The sequence below is a fragment of the Fukomys damarensis genome, unplaced genomic scaffold (assembly GCF_012274545.1).
Source record: "Fukomys damarensis isolate Sample0158 unplaced genomic scaffold, DMR_v1.0_HiC HiC_scaffold_6, whole genome shotgun sequence".
Lineage (NCBI taxonomy): Eukaryota > Metazoa > Chordata > Mammalia > Rodentia > Bathyergidae > Fukomys > Fukomys damarensis.
Genome location: NW_022900918.1, coordinates 29090394 through 29113834, shown reverse-complemented (window position 1 = coordinate 29113834; position 23441 = coordinate 29090394). Strand labels below are relative to the sequence as shown.

Sequence of the window (23441 nt, the reverse complement as noted above, 5' to 3'; positions counted from 1 at the left end):
CATACATTAAAAAAAATCAGCTTAGAAAAACCTGTTAAGGTTTAATAAGTGAAAACACTATTTTTTGATTATATTTACTATATGTGTAAAGTGACAAAGCTCATTCCTTTCCCATTGCTGCAAGTTCACAAAATTTATGAAAAGGCTATTTTTCTTAGCGAATTGACAGCAACTCAGTTGAACACAACAGACAGTAACAGGTATTGCTTGTGAGACACAGTAAAATAAAGTTTATGACCACTCACCAGATGCTACAAACCTAAGATATACCTCGAACTTTCTAGTCTTAACCTGCAGCTTTTGTTTAATAAATGCTAAAGAACTATTAGATGACTTCAACAGCAGGCTGACCTGTTCCTTTGCCATTTTGCTAGTCACAGACACACACAGTCTACCTTTAAGTGACAAAGAATACTCTTCATTTCCTACAAGTCTACATGCTAGGGAAAAAACAAAAACAGGTATTTTTAAGTTGAAATACATTAACTATCTAATGAAAAGGCTTAATTACCAGATCATTGCACCATTTCTTCATTAAAAATGGAGTAAGCAGATAAAAAGTATGTTTTAAATAAACCAGAGGTAAAAACAAAAAGGCTGGAACAACTTGACAAACAGCAACAGAGTAATTTCAAATCAGTAAGTATTAATTGGACTACTCATTTTATACAATAGGTACTGACAAGCACATAGCAATCTTTAATCAGTCACTTGATAAGAACATTTTTAAACTAGCATATTCAATATAGGGGCATCACTCACTCTCTCTCTCTCTCTCACACACACACACACACACACACACAAATATGGCTTTATTACAAAGGATTCAAGATGGCAACTACTTAGAATCCAGTGCCAACATGGATTATAACAAATCTGGTGAGTATTTTGTTTTTCAATTATTCATAGAAAATTTAATCCTGATTAAGTATCCTTGGGCAGGAATTCATGGGTAGTTGATGACTGAAACCAACATTTATGTGAAATGCTTCTGTTAATTTAATCTGTGTATACGGCTTAATTATGATTGGGATTCAATGTAAGAGAAATGAATTATATCAGGATTAAAAATTTTAGCAGCATATCACATAGTACCTTTTCCTTCTTTCCTTTTAAACATAAATCTGCTTGTCCCTTCACCTAAGTGCTCAGATTTTAAAATCCTTTTGTCCTTATAACACTTGTAATGTACCTGTTTTATTTTTCATAAATTATTTGTCAAAAATCCTTTGCTAGTCAAGCTGAAACCTGAACTAAAGCCAAACATAAAAGAAAAAAATCGGAGAATAATCTCACTCACAAATAAAACCTTATTCATCTAATTGGGAACATTTTATATTCATTTCCTGAAGTAATTTTATTTTCTGTTCTTTTAAATTCTAATATGAAATGCATTTCTTTTAAAAAATCAAAAAGAAGCAGTTTTTAAAATCAGTGTATTATACTGATTTCATAACTGAACTAGTTTAGATATGTATAAGCAAGTAATCATTTAACTGATTACTTTTTAAGACTATCAAACCTGAGTTAGCTATGGATATGAGGCATAATAAGTAGTGAACATCCCACCAAAGTGTCATGTAACTCTTTTTCAATTTATTTCCATATGGAAAATCTGTCAATCTCCTTATAACACCATTCCTTCTTAAAAGTTTATTGTGTAAGTATATTTCAAAACATTTCATTTACTATCTTTTCTAAGTTTTGGTACTGCTTAAATGCAGTTACATAAGTAACATGCTTTACTTTTACTAGTGGGTTTTTCATACCAAATGTATGAAAAAAGAGTCACTGTGTTTGGATCCTTATTGCACTCTTTTAACCAATTCACTTTTTCTTTCAACGACAGCCAAGTATCAGAAGTGAGGTCGACTTTTGTGTACAGATGATATGGTCAGTGGCAGGGTTACTGAGGAAAGCGAAGAAACTTCCCAGTATAGGCTGTGGGATAAGAAGAGTCTGTAGAGAATAACCATGGACGCAGACTGGCAAAGGATAACTCCTACTGTAATAACCTGCAAAGAAAAAGAATGCTTTGACTGCATGCTGAAACACAGAATTTATATTCAATTTATCATGAACTCATACATACTTTTTATATACAGTACTCTATCCTTCATCTTTATTCCGAGTACATTTTACCAAAGAAATACTCTACAATAAAATGTGGCTTACGTTCAGAAATGTAACTGTTCAAGGGTAAACTTCCTTGTACACATGGTTTATAGACAACAAAGTAAGCCATGAAATAATTTACTAAAGCATTCTCTACTAAAGATGTACACACTTTAGACAGGAGTTTCAGGTTCCAGGAAGATGAAAAAGCGTGCCCTCTACCCAAATGTTAGAATACTCTAAAAGCCCTTGAAAAATGCTAAAGGCACTTTTCTATTTCGGTATACTGTCTTCCTACTTATTTACCCTATGTAAATACTTCAGCCTGAGTAAGCAGTTGTGTATTCCAGCACATACGGCACTGCCTGGAAAGGGCTTTGGCAGAACTCCACTTTGAGACGATGGAGTCACTCATCTAAGAACGCAGATTCAAAATTCAGCTTACGTGAGCTGTGACAGTTCAGGTCGTAGTCTTGGAAATGACAAGATTGATTTTCACGAACCCATCTTGATTTTACCATTATGTAGCAAAAATTTTTAATCATTTTTTTTCCTAACAAAGATGTGTTATAAATTTTATAATTTGGGGCTGGGGATGCAGCTCAGCTGCAGAGCACTTGCCTGACATGCACAAGGCCAAGTTTAATCCCCAGCGCTGCAAAAAAAACCCCCCTGTAATTTATAGAACATCATTCTGAAATAGGCTAACGTAGGGACAAAAGCTGTTTGTATCATCTTGCTTGTAGATTAAATTTAAGAAAAATTTATTCTGTACTTTGAAATTCTAATGTTCACTGGTTAAATAGGCTATTTCAAAGTTTTATTTTAAAGAACTCAAGAAACTTCTGAATGGATAAACAGGCCCCTCCTACCTTAATATTTTTTCAACAAAGACTATACTGTCATTTAGGAAAGTATTTTGATCATGCATGACATATATCATTCCTTACCTTATCTCTTTGGTAGTCACTAAAAATGACAGAAATGCATGCTAGACCTGGGTGGCATAAAAACCATAAGATACAGCCCTGAAACAAATGAATAATAAGTCAAACAAAGCATGGCTATGTCTCTACTTTATTTTTTTTGAGGCAGGGTCTCACTACATAGTTGAGACTGACCTGGAACTCACTATGTAGCCCAGGCTGGTCTTGAACTCACAGTGATCCTCCTGCCTCAGCCTCCCAAGTGCTATGTCTCTACTTTTAAAATGTACCAAATAATATCACCACTCGTGTATTTAGGTTCTGATTGGAATCAGATGGCCTTGAGAACAGAGCTTGCAATAAAACAGAGAAATAAATTTACTCTTGCTATGATTTAATGCTTCGTTTCTAATCGAATGAGTATTTTTGGAATCATTTATAACCTTGTATTTGTAATGCTGTTACATAAGCATATTTTGATATAAATACATTAATATAAAAAATTGAGAAAAGCAAGGTATACATTTATCTCTTTAAAAATGCAGATATGCAAAGAAATTCTGTAAAAATACAAAAAAAAACTTGATTAAAGGTGGTTTGCTGTTTGAGGGACAGTATGGAAGGGAAACTAGACAAGTAAAAATGGGAAACTGTTTATATTTTTCAAATACCTTTTCCTATTTCCCCTTGAACAGTGGCAACATATTCTCTTTTCTAAAATTAAATATGCAACAAATCAATAAATAGTAGCTGGTGTGATATTTAGGATATACTGAAAATTTAGGGGCAAAAAAAAAAAGAAAGATGTAGAAAAAAGTGTTTGGAATATTATTCCTTACATTAAAACGGAGGGAACTATACATAAGAATATGTATTAAAAATTCTCTAGGAGATGGGTGTGGTGGTGGACGCCCATAATCCCAGCACTCAGGAGGCTGAAGCAAGAGCAGCATCATGAGTTCAAGGCTAGTTTAAACTACATAACGAGACCCTGTCTCAAAAAACGAACAACAAATGAAGAAATTCTAGGAAAATAAATTAGGTACTGATATCAGAAATTACATGAGGAGGTGACAATGGTAAGTGAGTAGACGGGAGTAAGGTAAGATGTGCCCTTTGCTGCTCTTTAAATACTTCTGGATGTTTGACCCATTCAAAAAGTTAAATTTAAAACAGAATTTTTAAGGAAAAGCATTTGGGACTGTTTCAAATGCAAAACAAAAGAGGATAAACCTAATGCCTAAAAGCCTCCACCATACACTAACCAACCAAAGAGTACTTTGTCAGCCAGTGAAAAGTTCAAAAGCAAAGTGGCCCTTGCTCGTCCATTTGGTACTTTGAGCCTGAAACTGCTTCCCAGGGCTGCAGCAGCAGCAGCTTTGCAGAGCTCACACTGGGAGTCAGGAGGGAGTCTGGTCCTCCTGCATGGCTGCCTCACAGTGCTGGGACAGATGCCGTGGGCCAGGCCCGGCGCCCGACAGCGTTCGGTGCTGGTGTGAGCTGCCAATGTGAAGAAGGGGCGCCGACTCTCTCCACCTGACAGAAAAACGGAACCTTCAGGGAGGGAGATTTCTGTAAGCTACTGCTCCAGTCCCTGACCTGGTCCTTCTCTTGGACTAAATGGGTACAAAAAGAAGTGAATCTGCTTTTAGATCTCTCAGCCGTAAGAAGGGCATGGACGGGGGAATAAAGTGGACATGACCTCAGACGGGCAAAGGGGCTGCAACATGAAGGTCCTCAGCCTCCTGGCTTCCCTCATTTATGCTGAGAACTGGCTTCTCACACGCTGCTGGAACACTGCGTAACGCCGAGAGCAGCAGTTCATTGTTAGCTCTTCAGAAACTGCAGGCCATATTGTAATTTATTAAAACATTTTACAAATATTCCAATACCACAGAAAAAGTACAAAAATCCCTATTGACGAAGAAACTACAGTGGAGGCAAAAATTGGCCTACCAAAGATTACCTGGAAAATTCGTGTTCTATAAAATGGGGGTTCTGTAAAATGGGGCTAATAACATCTACATTACGCAGGCTGGAAGATGAAATGAGAAGAGGAATTGAAGGGTGCAGAGTGGTGCAGACATGCTCGAAGCCAGGCACAGTGGTGTACACTGCAATCCCAGCACTCGGGCACACAATGAAAAGTTTAAGACAGCTTAGCATGTAGTTCTTTATGACACCCACAGAAATCCGAAAGCAATCAATAATCAGAAGAAGCCACTGTCGACCCCCGACTCATACTTTGGCGAATGTGATGTAGAACTCCCTTTTGAGGGTGCTTCTCTCCACTGTGATGATCTGATAGAGTCCAAAGCCTAATGACAGTGCCAGGCAAATTCTTAAAACGATTAGAAGGATCCCTGCTAGGTTGTGGTGTGAATGGGAGCTATGATGACTGGTATCTTCAAACTGCTCCCAAAGTAGCAAAATACTCTGCAAAACAATATTACATTTAGAGAGAAAAATGATAAGTATTTACCAGAGTAGTTTTTCAACTCTTGTAAACATTCCCTTAAGCATTATATAACATATATAAACATTACGTAAGTATTCCTAAGAGACTAAGATTTATCAGACTAATAAAGCCCATAGTAAAGCACAGGCAGTCTTTCCTTTCTCTAACAAGCTTAAGCTATGGAGAAAGAGGATATTTATCAAATGAGACACAGTTTAAAAACAAGAAAAAAACAAAAAGATTCTAGTGCTGCAATGATTCAAATACATCTCTAAGGATCCCATAGAAATGTTTGAGAATATATGTAAACTTTCTTCTAAATGCATTTCCTTCCTTCAATACCATCAGTACAAATCAAACCGTTCCGCATTCCAGCCTACTATCTCAAGTACCTTTTTTTTTGGGGGGGGGGTACCAGGGATCAAACTCAGGTCCTTGCGCTTGCAAGGCAGGCAGCGGAACCACTGAGCTAAATCCCTTTTAAGTACCTTTAAATATCTCAAAATATGTTGTAATCCAGAAGTTAACAAGTCAAGTAAGAATTGTTAATTTTAGATTTCACTCCCCCATGATTAATCTTCTCATAGTTGCTATGAAAGGTAAAGAAAAGTACATCTTGAAAAATATTCACCATAAGCACTAGAGCACTGTTATACATCCTTCGTCTGCTGACCTTTTCTCCCTATCGTGACTGCAACAGTAAAGAGCTCAGCAAGTTCTTGTTATGCTATTCCCTTTAATTCTATTCAATACAAATCAGAGTCCGTTGTTCCTCTGCCCATACTGAACATTAAATCACTATAATGTTTTCATGATCAAATATGCCCTTGGGCTTCCTTTACTTGTCAACTCATCTCTCAGAAACGACTTGTTGGTGAACCCGAAGCACTTCAGATAAAAACTCGGTATTAAATCCAATTCTTAGCTTTTGTGGGGCTTCTAAGAAACTTTTTCCTGTCCTCACTTTCTGTTTTTCTATTTCTATCCCAATCTTACTCCAAGAATATTCCTAATAGGTGAACTTCTCTGTCATCCTGCACCTGTGAAAAGTCCTTTTTGGGCCTGATATTTGCTATTAGTACTGTTACTGTTATCTGAGTCCTTAATCTACATTTCTAAACTTAACTTTTACAATAAAGGAGTATAATTATAAAGCTACCATTTCCTAGGGTTCACATGTTTTTATACCCGAATTCCCGATTTTCATACACATATGATAATATGTGACTATTTCTGTAAGGATCTATGTGATCTTTGGTTACTTGTCTCATCAGTCTTGTTTGGCTACTGTCAAGCAGGACTATGTCGAATGCATTTTTAATAAATGCCCACTTAAGCTCTAGTGCAGTGTCAAAGTCTTAATTTTCAATCTGTATTTGTCTATGTTAATAAAGTAAAATTATAATAAAATGATAATAAAAACAAGTTTTAAAAGAGCTATAAATTGAGAAATGAAAATTTAACCTGATATTAACACTACTCTTCAGAAGTCCTGCATCAAAAATATTAAGTTGGTTAGAGTCTTGCTCATGGTTTAATCACTTCTAATTCTTTCTCATTAGCTCCCTTCCTGGAACTATGTTTCTAACCATCACCCCCCAGAATATGGTGTCTTTCTTTAATCAATCATGGAAATTCAATATGCTTACTTCACATAGCACCTACCATGCTAAACAAATACTATAGTTACAGATGAATACAGCACAGGACCCACCCTTCAATCCTGAATTTTTCAATTTATTTAATGCGCTAAAATTTACATTATAATGTCCTTTACTGAAGCTAGGAGCATAGCTCATTATCATCTCACAGACTTGATGTGAATTTTTTACAGCTTTCTGGTGAATTTTTAAACCCACTGCGCATAGGCATATGGCTATTGTAGAATAATGGCAATGTTACCAATCTAGAGGAAAACATATAGTAATTTTTTCTAGTATCCAGTTCTGTTTTTGTATTTGTTTCGAAAAGCAGGATTTCATTCTTTCTTATTCCATAGTTTGCCTTTTAATTAATCTCAGATAGTCAGCTGAATACTTTTCTGTATAAAGTAGTCAGTTCTAAAGAGTCTTGTCAATGGATGAAATCTCACATTTCCTGATTCACTCATTCAATGCTGAATACTTACCATGTGACAGAAAATACGAAATAAAATTAGTAGGTGGGAAATACTGTGCTTTTAAAAACTGGCAGGAAGCTCAGTCAGGTAAACTGCAATTGTATTTTATACATATATATTTTAAAACACACACACACACACACACACACACACACACACAATTTTAGTACCCAGAAGATTCACAGAATATTTGTTCAATCATTCTGTAATTTAAATCCATTACTTCAAAATGACACAAATTCTTCATGAATCCCAGGTTATAATTTCGAAATCAGATACCATCGAGACTGCATTTCTAAAGGTTGTTAGAAGCAAAAACTGAGTATGCACACTCACCTGGGTTATGACAATGAACACTGCAATGCTGGTGGATGTAGGCGTGGAGTCCCACTGGAGAGGTCTGCTTTGGGACTTTTTCATTCTAACTATGGTCCACCCCATGCACAGGCTCAGGAGTAGATATAACATCTGGATTTGGGAAGCAATATCAAAAACTAAAGGGAAATGAAAAAATCAAAGTTAACCAAGTTTCTACAACACACAGAAGCTGGTACTTTTGTACTGAGATAAGAACAACCCTTTTTTTGGTCACAAAAAGACGGGCATTTGCAAAGGAGAGCTAAGGAAGTTCAGTAAGAGGTATTTTAATTTTAAGTAATTTTAAGGAATTAAAAATTTGCCATATGATTTGTAAACATTTATAAGAAACAGTTAAAACAGTGGCAATACTCCTATTTTAAAATATACAGATGCCCATATCATTTTTCTAAGTCGAATCTTAAAGCTTTTCATGTTTCCCATTTTTCTCAGCTTTTATAATTGTACACATAAACCTGATCAAAATAAACAAATTTTAAATATCATTTCTGCAAAGTGGAAAATTTGAGTACCTTCATTTCTGGGTTGTTAGGATTATTTTTGATGGCTGAAGTATAATATGAAGAGAATGCTCTAGAACTATTAATAAGAAACACTATGACCATGAAGTGTACAGTCGCAGTAACATCCAATTACTCTGGCTTTGGTTTCAGAGTCCTGAGGACAAATGAAAAGCTCCATGAACTGGTGCAGTGTGCCACCGTGTGGCTGTCACTTGCACCGCAGGGAAAGCCTGCCACTTTAAAATGGATGCAATCAGACAGCACAAGGAAACAAAAATCTATAAATGCTTCCAGTTCTGGGCATATTTATTATAAACGAGTAATTACTGATTTTTTTTAGAAAGCCATCACTTTCTTATTATAGTAGCTCTTGATTTGGATTTTGGAATAAACTAGTGGCCACAATTTAACTACTGTCACCCATCACTTTGACATTGATTTTTACTTTTCTTTTGGGGGATAGTACTGTGGATTGAAACCAGGGCCTTTACACTTACCTACATCCCCAGCCCTTTTTAAAATTTTGAGGGTATCAGTAAGTCACTACCTTGTTCAAATTGGCAACTCTGCCTCAGCCTGCCGGAGTGTTGGGACTATTGGTGTGCGCCACCATGCCTGGCTGCTCTTTCACTGTTTTATTTAATGTGAGGATGTTCTTGTAGAAATGGAGACAACTAGCCGTAGTGTATAATGCTTATACGTAAAGGCTGCAAGTCAAAAGTCTACTAATGACATTCTTTTTCAGATATATTTTGGCAGATTGTCCTCTGCCTTGCCATCTAAATGAGAACAAGTGACTTAACCTTCCGATAACGAATTGTCACTGTGCTTGAATGATATAAAATGTCAGGGCCTGTCGCATCAAATTCATTTTTCTTTCATCATGGAGTTCTAAATGACTGCTATACCAATTAACTTTATTAAACACCTTACAAATACATAGTTAAAGTGACTGGCCCAAGGAATATTCCTATATAAGCTGCTAAGCATCACAAACAAATACCTTGGGGAAAAGATCTGCAATTTTTCTGGCTCATTTCTTTGTGTACTAAATGATATACAGATCAATATAATACTACTGTACAAATGGACGAGAACACTGTTCATTTATTGTTGATAAAATAAGCTAATTTTAGATAAAACACAGAGATCACATAAAAACTCCATTCCGTCTTGAATTCTGATCACTTAACCAAACCTTTTAGTGTTGGAACTATTAAGTTACCAACATCAATTTAATGCAGTCTTTTAAAAAAAAGAAAAACACTGTTTTTCAGCCTTCAGTAGAATGCCAGACAGTCTAAAATACTGTTTTGTACATAGCTGACATAAACATTCAACAGTCCTTGATTTTAGTAACAGCTTTGCCACTGATTGGCTTTGTGTTCTTTGTGGACATCAATTTCCTCAGCAAAATTTGTAAGCTAAATTACTCTTCAGGTTCAGTCCAGCTTTAGCACTTTGTGTGTTATCCTCCCCTCAAAAAAGAGGGAGTAGAAGGGCTCTAGACAATGTTCAGAAAGCATAAAGCTCCCCTTGTCTATGCCCAGGAGGTGAACCGTACACATCCTCTTCAAAAGCGGGTTAAAAGGCTCTTGAAGTTCCAGAATCTTAAAACAGGTGGCAAGGTGGGGATGAGCAGGCGCTAAGATGATTAATGGCAAGTATGGTAAGATACTAGGAGAGAAATATGAAAATAGAAGAAAAGTAAACCCTAGTGTGGTTTCATATGCAAAATCTGCTTTTTAGAGCAAATCTTAGTTTTTCAGCATTAAGAATGGCATATGAATTAATGTCCCTCTGAAGTTCTCTTTAAGGACTGCAGGACCATTTGGATACTTGTTTTGAAGAATTTAGATGTGTTATGTGCATGTACCAAGTCCCCATCAGGAATGAAATCATTATGTACTCCCAACATGTACTAATAAAAAAAAAATTGAAAAAAATTAAATATTTTTCTACCATGCTTAATTAAAAATTAATTCATAAGCAATTCTCTTATAAATAAAAGAACAAAGGCATGAGAACAGCTCAATTACAGGTGCACAAAAGGCCTTGAGTCAGAAACAGAAACAAACAGTATGAGAAAAAAAGAAAAAAAAACCAGAATTAGCACAGGTCTGAGTTTGGGCTCCTGGCTCAACAGCTGATTGATATTCGGAACCGTGCTTCACCTCACTGAGCCCAGATTCTTTATGTGCAAAATAGGAATAAGCACTTACTTTTTACTGAGGATAAAATGAGAGAATATATACAAATATGCTGTAAAGCACACTCTCTGTTAAGAAGAAACTAAACAGGATACATGAAAGCTAAATCTGCAACTCTGTTTTCAAGAGAGCTGAGTTGTAATCAGCCCTAGGCAGCAAAATTTTAATAAAAAATGTATTTATTCTTTCTCTTTTTGTTGTGATACTGGAGGTCAAACCCAGGGCCTCACACATGGCAGGCAAGCACCTCTTCCACTTAGCTATACCCTCAGCCCAGAATAATGTTAACAAAAGGAAACAAAGAGATGGCAAGTTTACTACAAATAACAACAAAAACCCAAAAATAATGCTCACAAAGATACTCACATTCTGCCAAACTTCCCATAAAAGGTACCCCTATTCCATCTCCGGAGTACCTGGGAAATTGAAGAGTGTGAATTACAAATATGGAAAAAAATTGCTCATAATCAAAGCAAGCATAATTTTGGTGGACTAATTAGGATTAATTAGATGTAATGATGAACACAGTTTTAGTGGTTTTGAGTTACCTGGAGAAATGAATGTAATTAGCTAAAGCTGAACCAGCTTGTAACAGCAATGCAGTTGTCAGAACCTTTAAAATCATGTGCATGGGTCCTCCTTTCTTAATAGCCTGCCACAATGATTGAGCATAAATGCAAGCAATCACAAAGTACACTAGGACTAGGAGGAAAAAGAACTCATGTAACCCTGTGAAGAGAAGAGAGGGAGTTTGCTTCAGTAAAACACCAGATTAGTTTTGGGCTGCTTTCAAATCTGCCTGTCAATATTTTTCTAGAACTTGTTTTTTTTAACTGGAGTCATAGCATTCATTTTATAAGGACAAAAAAGAGGGAAAGTAAATTAACTTTATACTTTGGAACAAAGTTGTAACTAGAATAAAGCAGATTAGGGTGAACTACAGTCAATCTGTAAAAAACCATAGTGAAGGAAGTCGAAAGACTCACCATAAAATCAGTTTTGTTTAAAAATAGCAAATGAAAACAATGACTTCAGCACTCAGTTACATATACTTCTTACCCTCAAGGTGAATTTCCTGCATAAGAAATTCAGAAATGGATTTATTCAGTCAAAAATAGTTTAATATACCTCCACAGTGCTTCTCCAAGTGTGGTCCCTGGGTCAGCAGCCTCCCCAGAGAACCTCTTGTAAATGCAAACTCTTAGATCCACCTTGAATCTACTGAATTAGAAACTCTTGAGGGTGAAGCCCAGCCATCCATGTTAGTAAGCCTGAGGGTGATTCCACTACAACTAACACATGAGGGTCACAGTCCCAGAATGTTCCATGCCTTGGAATTTCCACTTGGACGAAGCTTTAAAACACCTGTCATGCCCAGAGCCCCTTGTGAGTTAAGTTTCTGCAGCTCCTGCCAAAGAAGAAACCCGATGGAGATGGCTGACAGCTCTTCACAGCTGGCTACAACCATGACCCCAAACGGACAGCCACTGAGCGAAGTGGCTAACAACATAATTTGTTTCTTTACAGTAAGCTGGCATGTGATATTCTCTCCTGAGAATTCCAACTATAAAACATGGAAAGGAAGTACATTGTAGAGGTTGAAGCTGAAAGGAACTGATGTTGGGTCAGGACAGAGGAGTCAAACTAGGCCACGATGATATCATGGTTAGTGAAATTATTAGTGAGTTAGCAGAAACTATGAGCAAAAGGGATTGGTTGGCAAAGATGAGTAAGAATGTGCAGATTTTATATTAAAAGTGGTGCCAGTCATCATAGCAACCTCTAGTTCCTACTGGCAGCTCTTCTGCCACCCACATATTTTAAGTTATCTTTTATCACTTATTGTACTTAATATAAATGCTATCTAGATAAGAGATATCCTGGGTTGTTTAGAAAATAATGACTGTATAGAAAAAGTGTGTATATGTCCAATACAATACAGACACATTTTTCCCCCCAAAATATGTTTGATCCATGGTTGGTTGCATCCACAGATGTGGCACTGTGCACAGAGTGCCAATTGTTCTTGGTTACGCTGTGAGAAGTCCTGATGGTCAGGCTTCTGCAGTCTATGTAACACCGCAGTGCTGTTGAGAGGCTGTGAAGAGAGCTGTCTCTATTGAGTCTGGAGCTGAGGAGCCTGAACTGGAGTCACTCCCACTCCTGCTGTGAACACCAGGCTTACTCCAATTTCCCATTTAGGGTAAACTCCAATTAATGAGCACAAATGAGAGTATATCCATTATGTGGAAGACAATTTTGGAAAAGGAATCCAGATGACACAAATCATACGAAAAACAGCTAATAAATAGTTCAACCTCAATCTTTTTTTTATTTTTTCCCATAGTTGGGGGGAAAAGCAGCAAGAAGTTTTTTAGCCACTGGGTGTCTCTCCTGCTCTACCTACATAAATGATGACAGTTCGCTTTTTCATCACAGGTAAAAAGGCCTATTTAGACTTCAAGAAAAGAAGATCAATAACAAGAAAGGTACTTTCTTTTTAAACTTCTTACATAGATGTATATTGCAGCTTTAGAAATACTGAAACAAGACAGAAAATACAAATGCTTACCATATTACAACACCTATGGTTCAGTAAAATTCTTTATGTATGCTGTGTTTTGGATCTTAGTTTTTATTTTCCCTTCTTTGCATTAAAGAATTAAAGCATTCTATTAAAGTTCTTTCTATATAATGCTTTGTAGAATTACAGGATAAAGCATCAGACTCCATTAGGTTACAAATCTACCGTGAAAATTAAATTCTCAATTTACTAAGAAATTACAATAATGCAGGAGACTTTTAAAAATAATATACATACTGCCAGAAAAAATGTTTTAGGATTATGCAATGTTTAATGTATGTTTCAGGAAAAGCTAATATTATAACCAACCAAGAAAATCATTTCATTGAAATAATATGTTAAACAAACTATAAGACAGTCACGCAGAGGACTGTAATATTGATTATGCCCAAGGCAGGCTGTGAAGAGTGAACCCCACAACTGTCCTGTTTACAGAAGTGAGTCTGGCTGAAGCCCACATGCCGAGGTCACACCCAGATTCTGTTTCCACAACTGAAACCTTCAGATTAGAAGGACAATGTTCTAACTATAATCGTATACACTTAGAGGACAGCTTAAGTTACTTCAGCCCTAGCTAAAGGAACAAGGGAGAGGAAAAGAGGGGAGAGAAATGGGAAAGAGTCCTTGGGTTAAGTGGCAGACAGCCCTGCTTCTCCAACATCTCCCTGTCTCAAAATCCCAGGGCCCACTCCTGCTGGGCCCCAGAACCAATCAGAATTTCCAATACCTTGCCAGGAGGAGGTAAACCTACCTCCTGATGGATTTGTCTGCCCTTATCATCTCTCTGACACCTTAACTTACCTTTCTCTGTGAAGTGTACAGCAAGGGTATATGACCCGGTGCTGACAAATGAAATGTGATGATGGGAGGCTTCTGGGACAGATTTCCCTCCTCTCAAAAAGACACACAGACGATTGCCAGTACCTACATGAAATGCCTAGAAGTGCTGCTACAGCTAACTTTGAACTGGAGGGAGCTAAAGACAAAGCCGAGGATCGGAAGGGAAAAGATGCTAAATAATCTCTTTAAGAAACCTTGGAACTTACTGCTTAAGATAGTAATTAATTTCTTTACTGTCTGTACCATTTGCATGAGGATTTTCTGTTACCAAAAGTCAAAAACATCCTAACACGTTACTAGCAACATGCTACCAGTGCTAAATGGGATGGCCAACCTGTTACCTTTCAGAACATGGAGGGAAAAAGGGAAACAGAAAAAAATCATGAACGTATCTGCTGGAATAAAAAATAGTAAGACCACAAAAACAGCAGAGCTGTAATATTCCAATGAAAGCCAGTACACCTGCTTTGGGTCGTACTGCTCTCGGGTTTCTGGATACTCCTTTTGGTTTCTAACACGAGCACAAATACAGCTGGCAAGGATTTTAATCTTTTTAAGAAACAGTTCCATTTTATTCTACCTTTAAAGCATTATATTCATATTTAGTACTTTGTCAAGTGTTATAAAATCTGCCTTAGTTTGTTTTATAAAACTAGGACTACTGTGTAAAGTTAGGAATTTAAAACTCTAGAAAATATAAAATACATTAGTTGGCTTGAAAGAAAACAAATTATAAAATTTAACCACAGTAATATGTAACATTAATCGTGGCCACGTGCAGATTATTTTAATTCAAACTTTGTACAAATGTGGTAATAGTTCTTAGTAAAAAGCATAGCAAATCCATTTTCCTTACATAGAACAGATAATTAGATAAAATTAGCAAAAGTTGGTAAACCGAATGAATTGGAGATTATCCCCTGGAAACAAATTCCATACCTGAGGGAACAGAATAGGAAGAATCCCTCTCAGGGCTCTACTTTAAATGAATACCTCACTAAATCAATATGGACTGCAGATTTTTAGACAGTGGTTCTATACACGGGAATCAACTTCAGACCTCTGAACCAACATGTGGCTTCCACTCCAAACCAAATTTATTTCAGACTCTGGGGGTAGACACCTGGTTTGTTCATTTGTTTTCTGAATCTCTCTGGATGTATATACAGTAAAGTATTGGGTGTACCATAAACAACCAATTTATTATTCGATGTAGAATTATACACAAAGGCTCTTAGCATTTTAACCAATGAAATAATGTGATCTTTCAGAATTAAGTCAGCCACAAAATAGGGTTGGCTACTTCTGGACACTTCTGGCACTTTTTAATAATCAAGCCCAGAATCTCACAGTTAATGAAAATGCATATTCAGTGAGTTGCTCCTTGGTTAAGCAGCATCAGTGACCTGACCAATGTAACTTTCCCTGTTGTGGAATAAAAAGAGTGCTTGTAGATATCAGAGTAAGCATCAAATCAAAATCAGTGACAAAATCGGGAAAAGGTAGGTTAGAAGAAGAATAAAGAATTAAATGAGAATACATGAATCCTAAAGTTAGCCATAACCCAGGATGTTAAGGAAAACATTAGAAAATAACAGGCAAGAGTGTCCCTAGCAAGGTCCACAGCACAAAAGTGAACACTGTATGGAGTGGAGGTCAAAGTCCAAATGCCAAACTGGGAATGAGGCAGAAATGGGAGCCAGGATAAGGAGGCAAGAAAAAGTGTATCCAGAACCAGAAGAGTCTCAGGAATGTACACAATAAATAAAACACCTCTGGAGTCAAAGGCTGACTGCCTGGAAGGCAGGAGGGAGAAAGGCCAGTAGATCTGGACTCTATGTGTTTAGTGGCTGAAGCACAGTATGACTTCTTGGTGAGCCCAGAACATTGCTAAAAACAAGTGTCACACTGAAAATGGACCTTAAAGGAATTTACTCCAACCATCCATCAAATGCCATCATCAGCAGACCTGGTTTCATCAGTTATCTTTCCAAAATATGAAAAATGTAAACATTTACAATACAGATAAAAGAAATGTGAAGATTAGACTAACTTCCAATAATGACTTAGAATGGTCCAAGGTGTCATTAGTGAAATACAACCTTTAAACTCCTCTGTACTCAAAAATAACTTGAGTTGCTTATACTGTGTAATTTCCTTCACAAAAAGAACTTCTAAAACTATTTAAAAATGTTCAGCCTTCCATCGTTACTCTGTATAAATTTTTTCAAACCAAAAGGTACTTTTCAAAAGTGCTCATTCCTTTATACATACATTATTTGTAACCTGCTATCTAATTATACACGATCTTTGACTTGCTTTTCCCCCAGTGGCAATCATAAGCTTTGAACTAACCAAGTAGTTCAGTCCAGTGAGGCCCCTACCTTCCACCCATCTCCTTTATGGCCAATGAGATGGAATGGAACCGATTTCTCTCTAAACAGATAGACTCTTCCAAATGAACAATAAACTCATAAAGAGGTAAAGCCCAAACTCTTTTTCTTTGAGATGGCCTGCGAAGAGCCTAACAAACCTGCTCTTATTTTTTATAGCAGGTTTATTGTCATAAGAAGTCATTAATTCGGTTGGAGCTAGGACAATAGGGCAGAATGCACTGGTCTAAAATTTTGATAAAACATCTGATGGGAGTAAATCTGGCTTTAGAAAACATTAGACTCTGATCATTCCAAAGTAAACACCAATAAATAAAGGTAAAGTCTATATTTGTTCAGGCAACCTAGTGAAGGGACAGCTCTACAAAGTAGTTCAGTTTCAAATCTCAATCACTGACTTACTAATTTAGATTGTTCAACTTATTATGTTTATTAAATTAATGCTAGGGTATCATAAAAACAAGATTCTGACTCTATAGAAGAAACTAAAAACTACACAACTGTATCATCCAGAATATGCAATCTCCATATATCTTTATTATATTTATCCTATTATATTTTTATTATAAATAAATAAATATGTATATATTTTGGCATAGGGGATTGAACTCGGGATCTTGCGCTTGTGAGGCAGGTGGCAGAACCACTAGCTAAATCCATGGCTCTCTTAATATTTTAATAGTTTATAGTCTCTGCAGTTTTAAGTATACTTGTGGTCATGCAATACAAAATTCAGGGTTCTGCTTTTTAAACTTAATATTATAGGTATTAAAATGCTCTAAAAAGATTCATTTAACTGTTTCCCTATTGTTAAATCTATAGGCTGCTTTTTATAGTTTTTAATATTCTAAAAATACAACATGAAGATATTTGCACATACATCCTCTTAAAAAATTTTTATGATGTATTTAAATACATATTCTTACCAGATTCTCTAGCACTAAAATGGTCCAATGGATTCCCTTCGGCGTCTGGGTTTAGCAACACCATTTCAAATAGGATATCTTCCACCTGAGAAGTCTCCATGTCATCCTTGCATGTGTACTTGTCTGCATAAAATACATGCCACATTTGTGGGGATGGAATCTGGGACACTGTCAGATTGTGTTCAGTCTGGTTCACTGTCACTTTCAAGAGAAAGAAAATAGCACCTTTCAAAGTCAAATTCTGAAATGTATTTATTGTTTTAGTTATATGACCAATTTGGGGTTAGAATTCTTTTTCTTTTCTTTTCTTTGCCTCAGAAATCTAAGCTCTGGTATAGTACTGGAACAGGCATACAAATCGGAAAGGAATTAAATTCAAAATCACTATAAAAATAGTACAAAACACCACAAAGCTGAATAACGTCACTGAAAGTTTCAATTCACTTTTAAATATTTTCAAAGTTCCCAAATGAAACATTTAAAAATTTATTTTACTGTTAAAATATGTACAAGAGTCATCATTTTAACCATTTTTAAGAGAATAATCTGTAGCAGGAAGCACATCTACAATGTCAAGCAACAATTACAATAATGCTTTTCAAGCTGAGTTAATTTAAAAGAGCATATTACAAGATATCTAAAATAAAATATTATCTAAAAATTAGGACAGACAAATGGTTTTAAGATTTCTCTACCAAATCATTCTGTAAAAAGGCATAAAAAGTATAAAAACAGAAATCACAGGGATCCAAAAGTCACACTGAGTTGGGACCACACCAGGAAGGAAAAGCGTCATGAATGTTGGCATCATAAGATCCACTTTAGAACCCTGGCTTTAGTACTGACCTGCTGACCCTGGGGAAGGGACATATGCAAGGATGCTCGCTTTCCTCATTTCTAAATGAGGATAATAGCTACAGCAAAGGACTGAAGTTACATGAGCTAAGTTACAGGAGGCATCTGGCATTGTATCTGTAACAGAGTGGTTGTTAAGTAAACATTAATTCTCTTTCCTTTCTTTAAAACAAACTGATTATAGCTAAGAATATAGTTTCTCTGAAATACTTGGAGGTGTTTAAGAAGAAGTTAACATGTGAACAATAATTGGTTCAAAAATAAGGATTTTGAAATGTGAGGCTTACAAATACACACTCAAGGCCTCGTTATACAAAGGTTCTGCTATGTCACTGTTTTAAAGCTCATTCTTTTTGATAAGACAATACAAAAACTCACCACTGCATTTTTAACTATATAGTTTTTGATGTTTCATTTTAAATTATGTGGATTACATCAAACAGAAACGACACTATGCTTATAAAGCGATACTGGCCTTTAGTTTTCATCTTGCCGTCTTTTTCAACAAGCCTGGGAAGCAAGTCACTTCACAAAACTGTGTGTTCATTGTTTTTGAGACAAAACACTAGAGCACAGCATGTGTAGTCTATGCTGGTGTAATTAGTACCTCAAATGGTAACAAAACCTGAATTGCAGAGAATGCTGCTGAATAGATAATCACCCAGTCATATTATGAAAGGAAATAATAATATTAACCAAAAGACACACAATACAATACTAACACCTTTAAATGATTTTTAAAATATACCAGAAAATACAAGAGGAATTATAAACACAGGATGTAAAAAGACAGTATCAAAATGTTTTATATACAGTATTATACCTAGATCCTGTGATGTTTAAGCTTATCAACTTGGCTGGTGTGGAGCTGCTTAGAGGACATTAAAGTACACTTTTGGGTGTGTCTGGGTGGGTCACAGAGGTGTGCCCCTGGGTTCTATAAGTAGTCCCTGGACCTGTCCTCTCTAGCACTGCTCCCCTGTGCTGTTTCTTGGCTGCAATGAGCGAAGCAGCTTTGCTTTGACATGACCTTTTGTCATATTCTACCTGGGAGCTAGCCAGCCGACCACAGGCTCGGGATCGACTGATAAACCGGAAGAGAGCAGAGAGGTCAAGGACAGGAGCGTTAGCAGAGCCCTCAGTTTCTCGCCTGTGTACTAGCTCAATGTTCTTGCCTGTTCCTAAGCAGGCAACACTAGAAGAGGCGAGGCGGCGGGGGAGGGGGGGCAGTGCACAGGGAGTTCAGTTTGGAACCAAAGGTCGTTAACTTTTCTATTAAATATGTAGGATAGATGGATGAGCAAACTGGTATAGGAAGAAAAAGAGTGAGCATTTGTACAAATTTCTAGTAAGTTCTGAAGTTCAGAGTTGAGGTAAGTAACTTTATGTAACTGTCTCTGATATCTGAGTCTAGTCTTTCAGACCTCTTTAGCATACTACCAACTTCATCCTACAAACCTAGATAACAGACAGCCACAAAAGATGACAAGGATTGGGAACCTCTACTTTTACTCCTTTTCTGGCTAGCTTTCTTGAGGGAAACAGAAATTGCTGATTCACCTAGATGTTTAGAAGTGGAAGTGTTTCACTTGAATAGGCTAAAAGAGCCTACCATGTTCCTTCATACAGGTGAGTGCGTGAATGGGGTTGGGGGTGCAAGGGAAGGTTCCAATTTTTTTCTCACAAATACTTCCAATTCCTCATTTGTCCTGTAATGAGTTAGTATCACAAGAGGTAATATGGCTAGAATAACATATGCACTTCATTTCTAAATTTTTACATTTCTAAAGTTTTACATCGCTTTTACTCTGAACAGCTAACATCCTAATGCAGTGGTGGCAAACTAATGGCATGCATGGTGCAGGGGGCTGTTTATACCACTGAAAGCTCTGAAAGGTTCACCATCACTGCCCTAATGCAAGGAATAATGTTGATGAAGATGGATGAGTGAAGATTCAAGCCACCAGACTGGAATAAAGCAGAGCTCTCCATGAGGCAAACCTAGAGGTTTACAAGTGATGTGGTGACACATTTTGTCACCATACAGCCAAGTCTCCTGTTCCAAGGACATGTTATAAAAGAGTACTGGATAAGTTATGCAGGTACCTGAGACAATACATGTTCAGTGTTTAGCTCAGTGCTGGCAGATAACACACACTAAACAAATGTTACTCAGTGGGGCTTCTAGGTAAAAATATAAGTGCTACGTTAGCATGAACTACAAAAACTAGAGTCTGAAAGAAGGAAAAACTGTGTGGATTTTTTTTAAAAATCTGATTGAAAAAGGAGGAAAAAGGCATTCTATCTTTTGAACAAGTAAAAAGTTAGTTTCCTTAAAATTTTGCTTAAAATGTACTTGGCAAAATGTACTGCAAAATGTGATATTTGCTGTCACGAACCATTTTGGTAGGTACATAGTCACTGTACTATACTTCAACATTAAGGCAAAAACAATCAGATTTAATGGTCAAAAAAGAGAAAAAGAATATACTCACTTGTCAGCTGAGCTCTGGATAATTTTTCACTACAACTATAAGCATCATTGTTTTCCTGCAGCTTTAGCCATTCCTGGGCTTGGAACAGGTAGAGTTTAGCTTCTTTTTCAGTAGCGACTGCTTTGTTGTTGATTCGGACACATAGAAGAGCATGGTCACCTTGACATCAAAACAAAAATTATCAACTAGTTTGGTTTTATATGGTGCTGAGAAGGTAGGACAATTCAATACCTACTGGTCAAAATGGGTATTTATAAAACACAATTTTCTTAAATCACACTTAACTAGGTCAACCACAATAGAATGAATATTGCATTCAGTTGCAAGACATTATTCATATTAACATGTGATACATCCTTATAATTCAGCTGTCAACTGCTAACATTCCACTGAATAACAGAAACATCTGGGATATTTGGACATTCACTGTAACAGAATTTTTGTCTCATTTTGCAACCACTCCACACATCTTTTCCATTTTTTTCATTAACTGTAGACTTTTCCTCACAGTTTGTTTTTAATAACATGACTATTAATATTTAACTATGCTTTTAATCAGACATGTACCTAATAGCAAGAAAGATTAAATGTTTTGGGGGATACACATTTTACACCTGAAACAAAGTTTTACAAAAGAACTTTCAGACCAATATATGTTATGTGATTAACCTCTGAATAATGTACCCCAGTGTAACGCAAGCAGTGTGTTTGCTTATTATGTACTAATAATGCTGAGCTGGGCAGGTGTCATTTCAACCATAGTTGATTCTTGTATTGAACAAACTTGATAAAGTTATCTTTTTCATATTTCCTGTCATATTATCTTATAAAAATCAAAGAAAAATATGCAATTTTGGGTCATCCTGTATTTAAATAAATGGACTGGTAACTGGTTGATACAGAATGAGCTTGGTTGTACAAATCAACTACAGTTAAGACTTAGAACAGAAATGGCAAAAGGTAATTGCCTCTAGGGAAAGGGACTCTGGGTGAGGAGAGATGAAACAAGAAAGTGTTCTTCATTTTAGCTTGTATATTCTCATTTCTTTTTTAAATTTTAGTTACAAGAGTTATCACTGGTTACATTACATATTATCAACAGTCTTAAAAGTGACCCTGTGGTCTTAATACTTTATACTGAATTCAGATTTACAGTTCATTATTTCTGTATAATTTCACTATTACTGTACTGAACTAGAATTCACTAAAATTGGTAATAATTCAGCATATATTGGAATATAATTATGTATCTCATATATAGAGTCCACCAAAAAATATATACACACTTCAGCAGTTCATTGTACTGATGTCTGGAAGCTAATGGCCACCACTTTGAGCACCTCTTGTAATTGTAGAGGCCAAAGATAATTTGTACTAATCTCATGGTGTCTCAATAAATTTGGTATTAAAATATTTATACAAGTTTTTCTTTTTCTAAAATTTACATTTTTTGGCAGACTCTGTATATATGAGAGAAAATATACTTGGAACAGCCTATCCGCAGTCTTGCCTTGAGAAATCTGGATTTAGTACCTGTTTCTCCTCTGTTTCCCAAGTAATTATCATGAACTATCAGAGTTGTCTAAGTCTCTACTGGTCATGAGGAATAATCCATGTCATAACTTCCACATATCCTAGATTCTCCAGCACTGTTCAGACTAAGCCACTTATGACAGTGACATTACTATCACTGTCAAAGTTACAATGAGTTAAGAAACTGAAATTGGGACAAAAATAACAAAACTATTTCAAGGGTTCCTTCATTTAACCAATCCACATTGGATTTTGGAAAACTAGGTTTCATTTTTTTTTTCTTAGTTTTAAAAACTAAACTTTAAAAAAATCCTTTCCCCTCCCTTTACACTACCAATTCTGTAATTTCCCATTACTTTAAGTTCCTTTCCCACACCAAGACAGTTCCTCATTTCTATGATCTTTTAAGAATCCATTCTAGGAAAGAAAGTCTGACCTTCACACTTACACCTTATTTTCATGCAATTAAAGACTATATAAATCAAAAATCCTAACTACATCATGGAAAACAATCATTTGAAATACAGTACTAGTCAAAGGGTGTCAAGAAGAACACTGAAATAAAAGAGGCAAAATTTAAAATGAATTGCAAAGTCACTCAGGGAGAGCAAGAAGGTACAAATCAGATGTAGCTCAAAACAAAGACTACCTTGCATGCATTTCTATTGATTTAATTTTAGGTGTCATAATCCAGAGTAAAACTACCACGCTAGAACCCAAAAAATCGAAACATTCTGCCAATAATGGCAGTGTGATCACAACCACCCTGCTCCTAGTAGGTTTCATCAAACGAGCGTAAAAATGGAAGAGCAAATCTAAGTTCGTGGGCTTCCACCCACACGCTAACCAGAGTGTCTGAATGTTTACAATCTGGTGGAGTCAGGAATGGCAAAGGATGCTTCTTCTGAGACGACTCGAAAGCTGCAAAAGACCGGTGTCTCAGGTATTCGTGCGCTCGGAGAAGGCTGGGGAAACTGAAACTGCTTTTCAGGTGCACAAGTCCTGAGGAGCGGGGAGGCCAGGCGAGGCCGCCCGACGTGGCAGGGAGGGGCTGGACACCGCCGGCCCGACCCACCGGAGGAAGGCGGGGAGCAGGGACCCGAGGG

At 36.5% G+C, this 23441-nt stretch overlaps 1 protein-coding gene across 3 annotated transcripts in view; it reads right to left on the bottom strand.

The window, feature by feature from the left end:
* Positions 1-1474: 1474 nt before the first annotated feature.
* Gpr180 (G protein-coupled receptor 180) overlaps positions 1475-23441 on the bottom strand; it is a 22447-nt gene continuing 480 nt past the window's right edge. The window contains exons 1-9 of one of the 3 annotated variants that reach the window (XM_010630716.3): positions 23203-23344; positions 20803-20961; positions 17453-17653; positions 11258-11438; positions 11076-11125; positions 7955-8112; positions 5286-5477; positions 3066-3143; positions 1475-2015 (exon numbers count right to left, since the gene is read on the bottom strand). In XM_010630716.3, the coding sequence (XP_010629018.1) occupies positions 1857-2015; positions 3066-3143; positions 5286-5477; positions 7955-8112; positions 11076-11125; positions 11258-11438; positions 17453-17653; position 20803 (1020 nt within the window). In that variant the 5' untranslated portion in view covers positions 20804-20961; positions 23203-23344 and the 3' untranslated portion in view covers positions 1475-1856. Of the gene's footprint in view, positions 2016-3065; positions 3144-5285; positions 5478-7954; positions 8113-11075; positions 11126-11257; positions 11439-17452; positions 17654-20802; positions 20962-22984; positions 23121-23202; positions 23345-23441 lie in introns of those variants that run through there. The other 2 variants (XM_010630710.3, XM_010630703.3) reach the window with 2 other exon arrangements.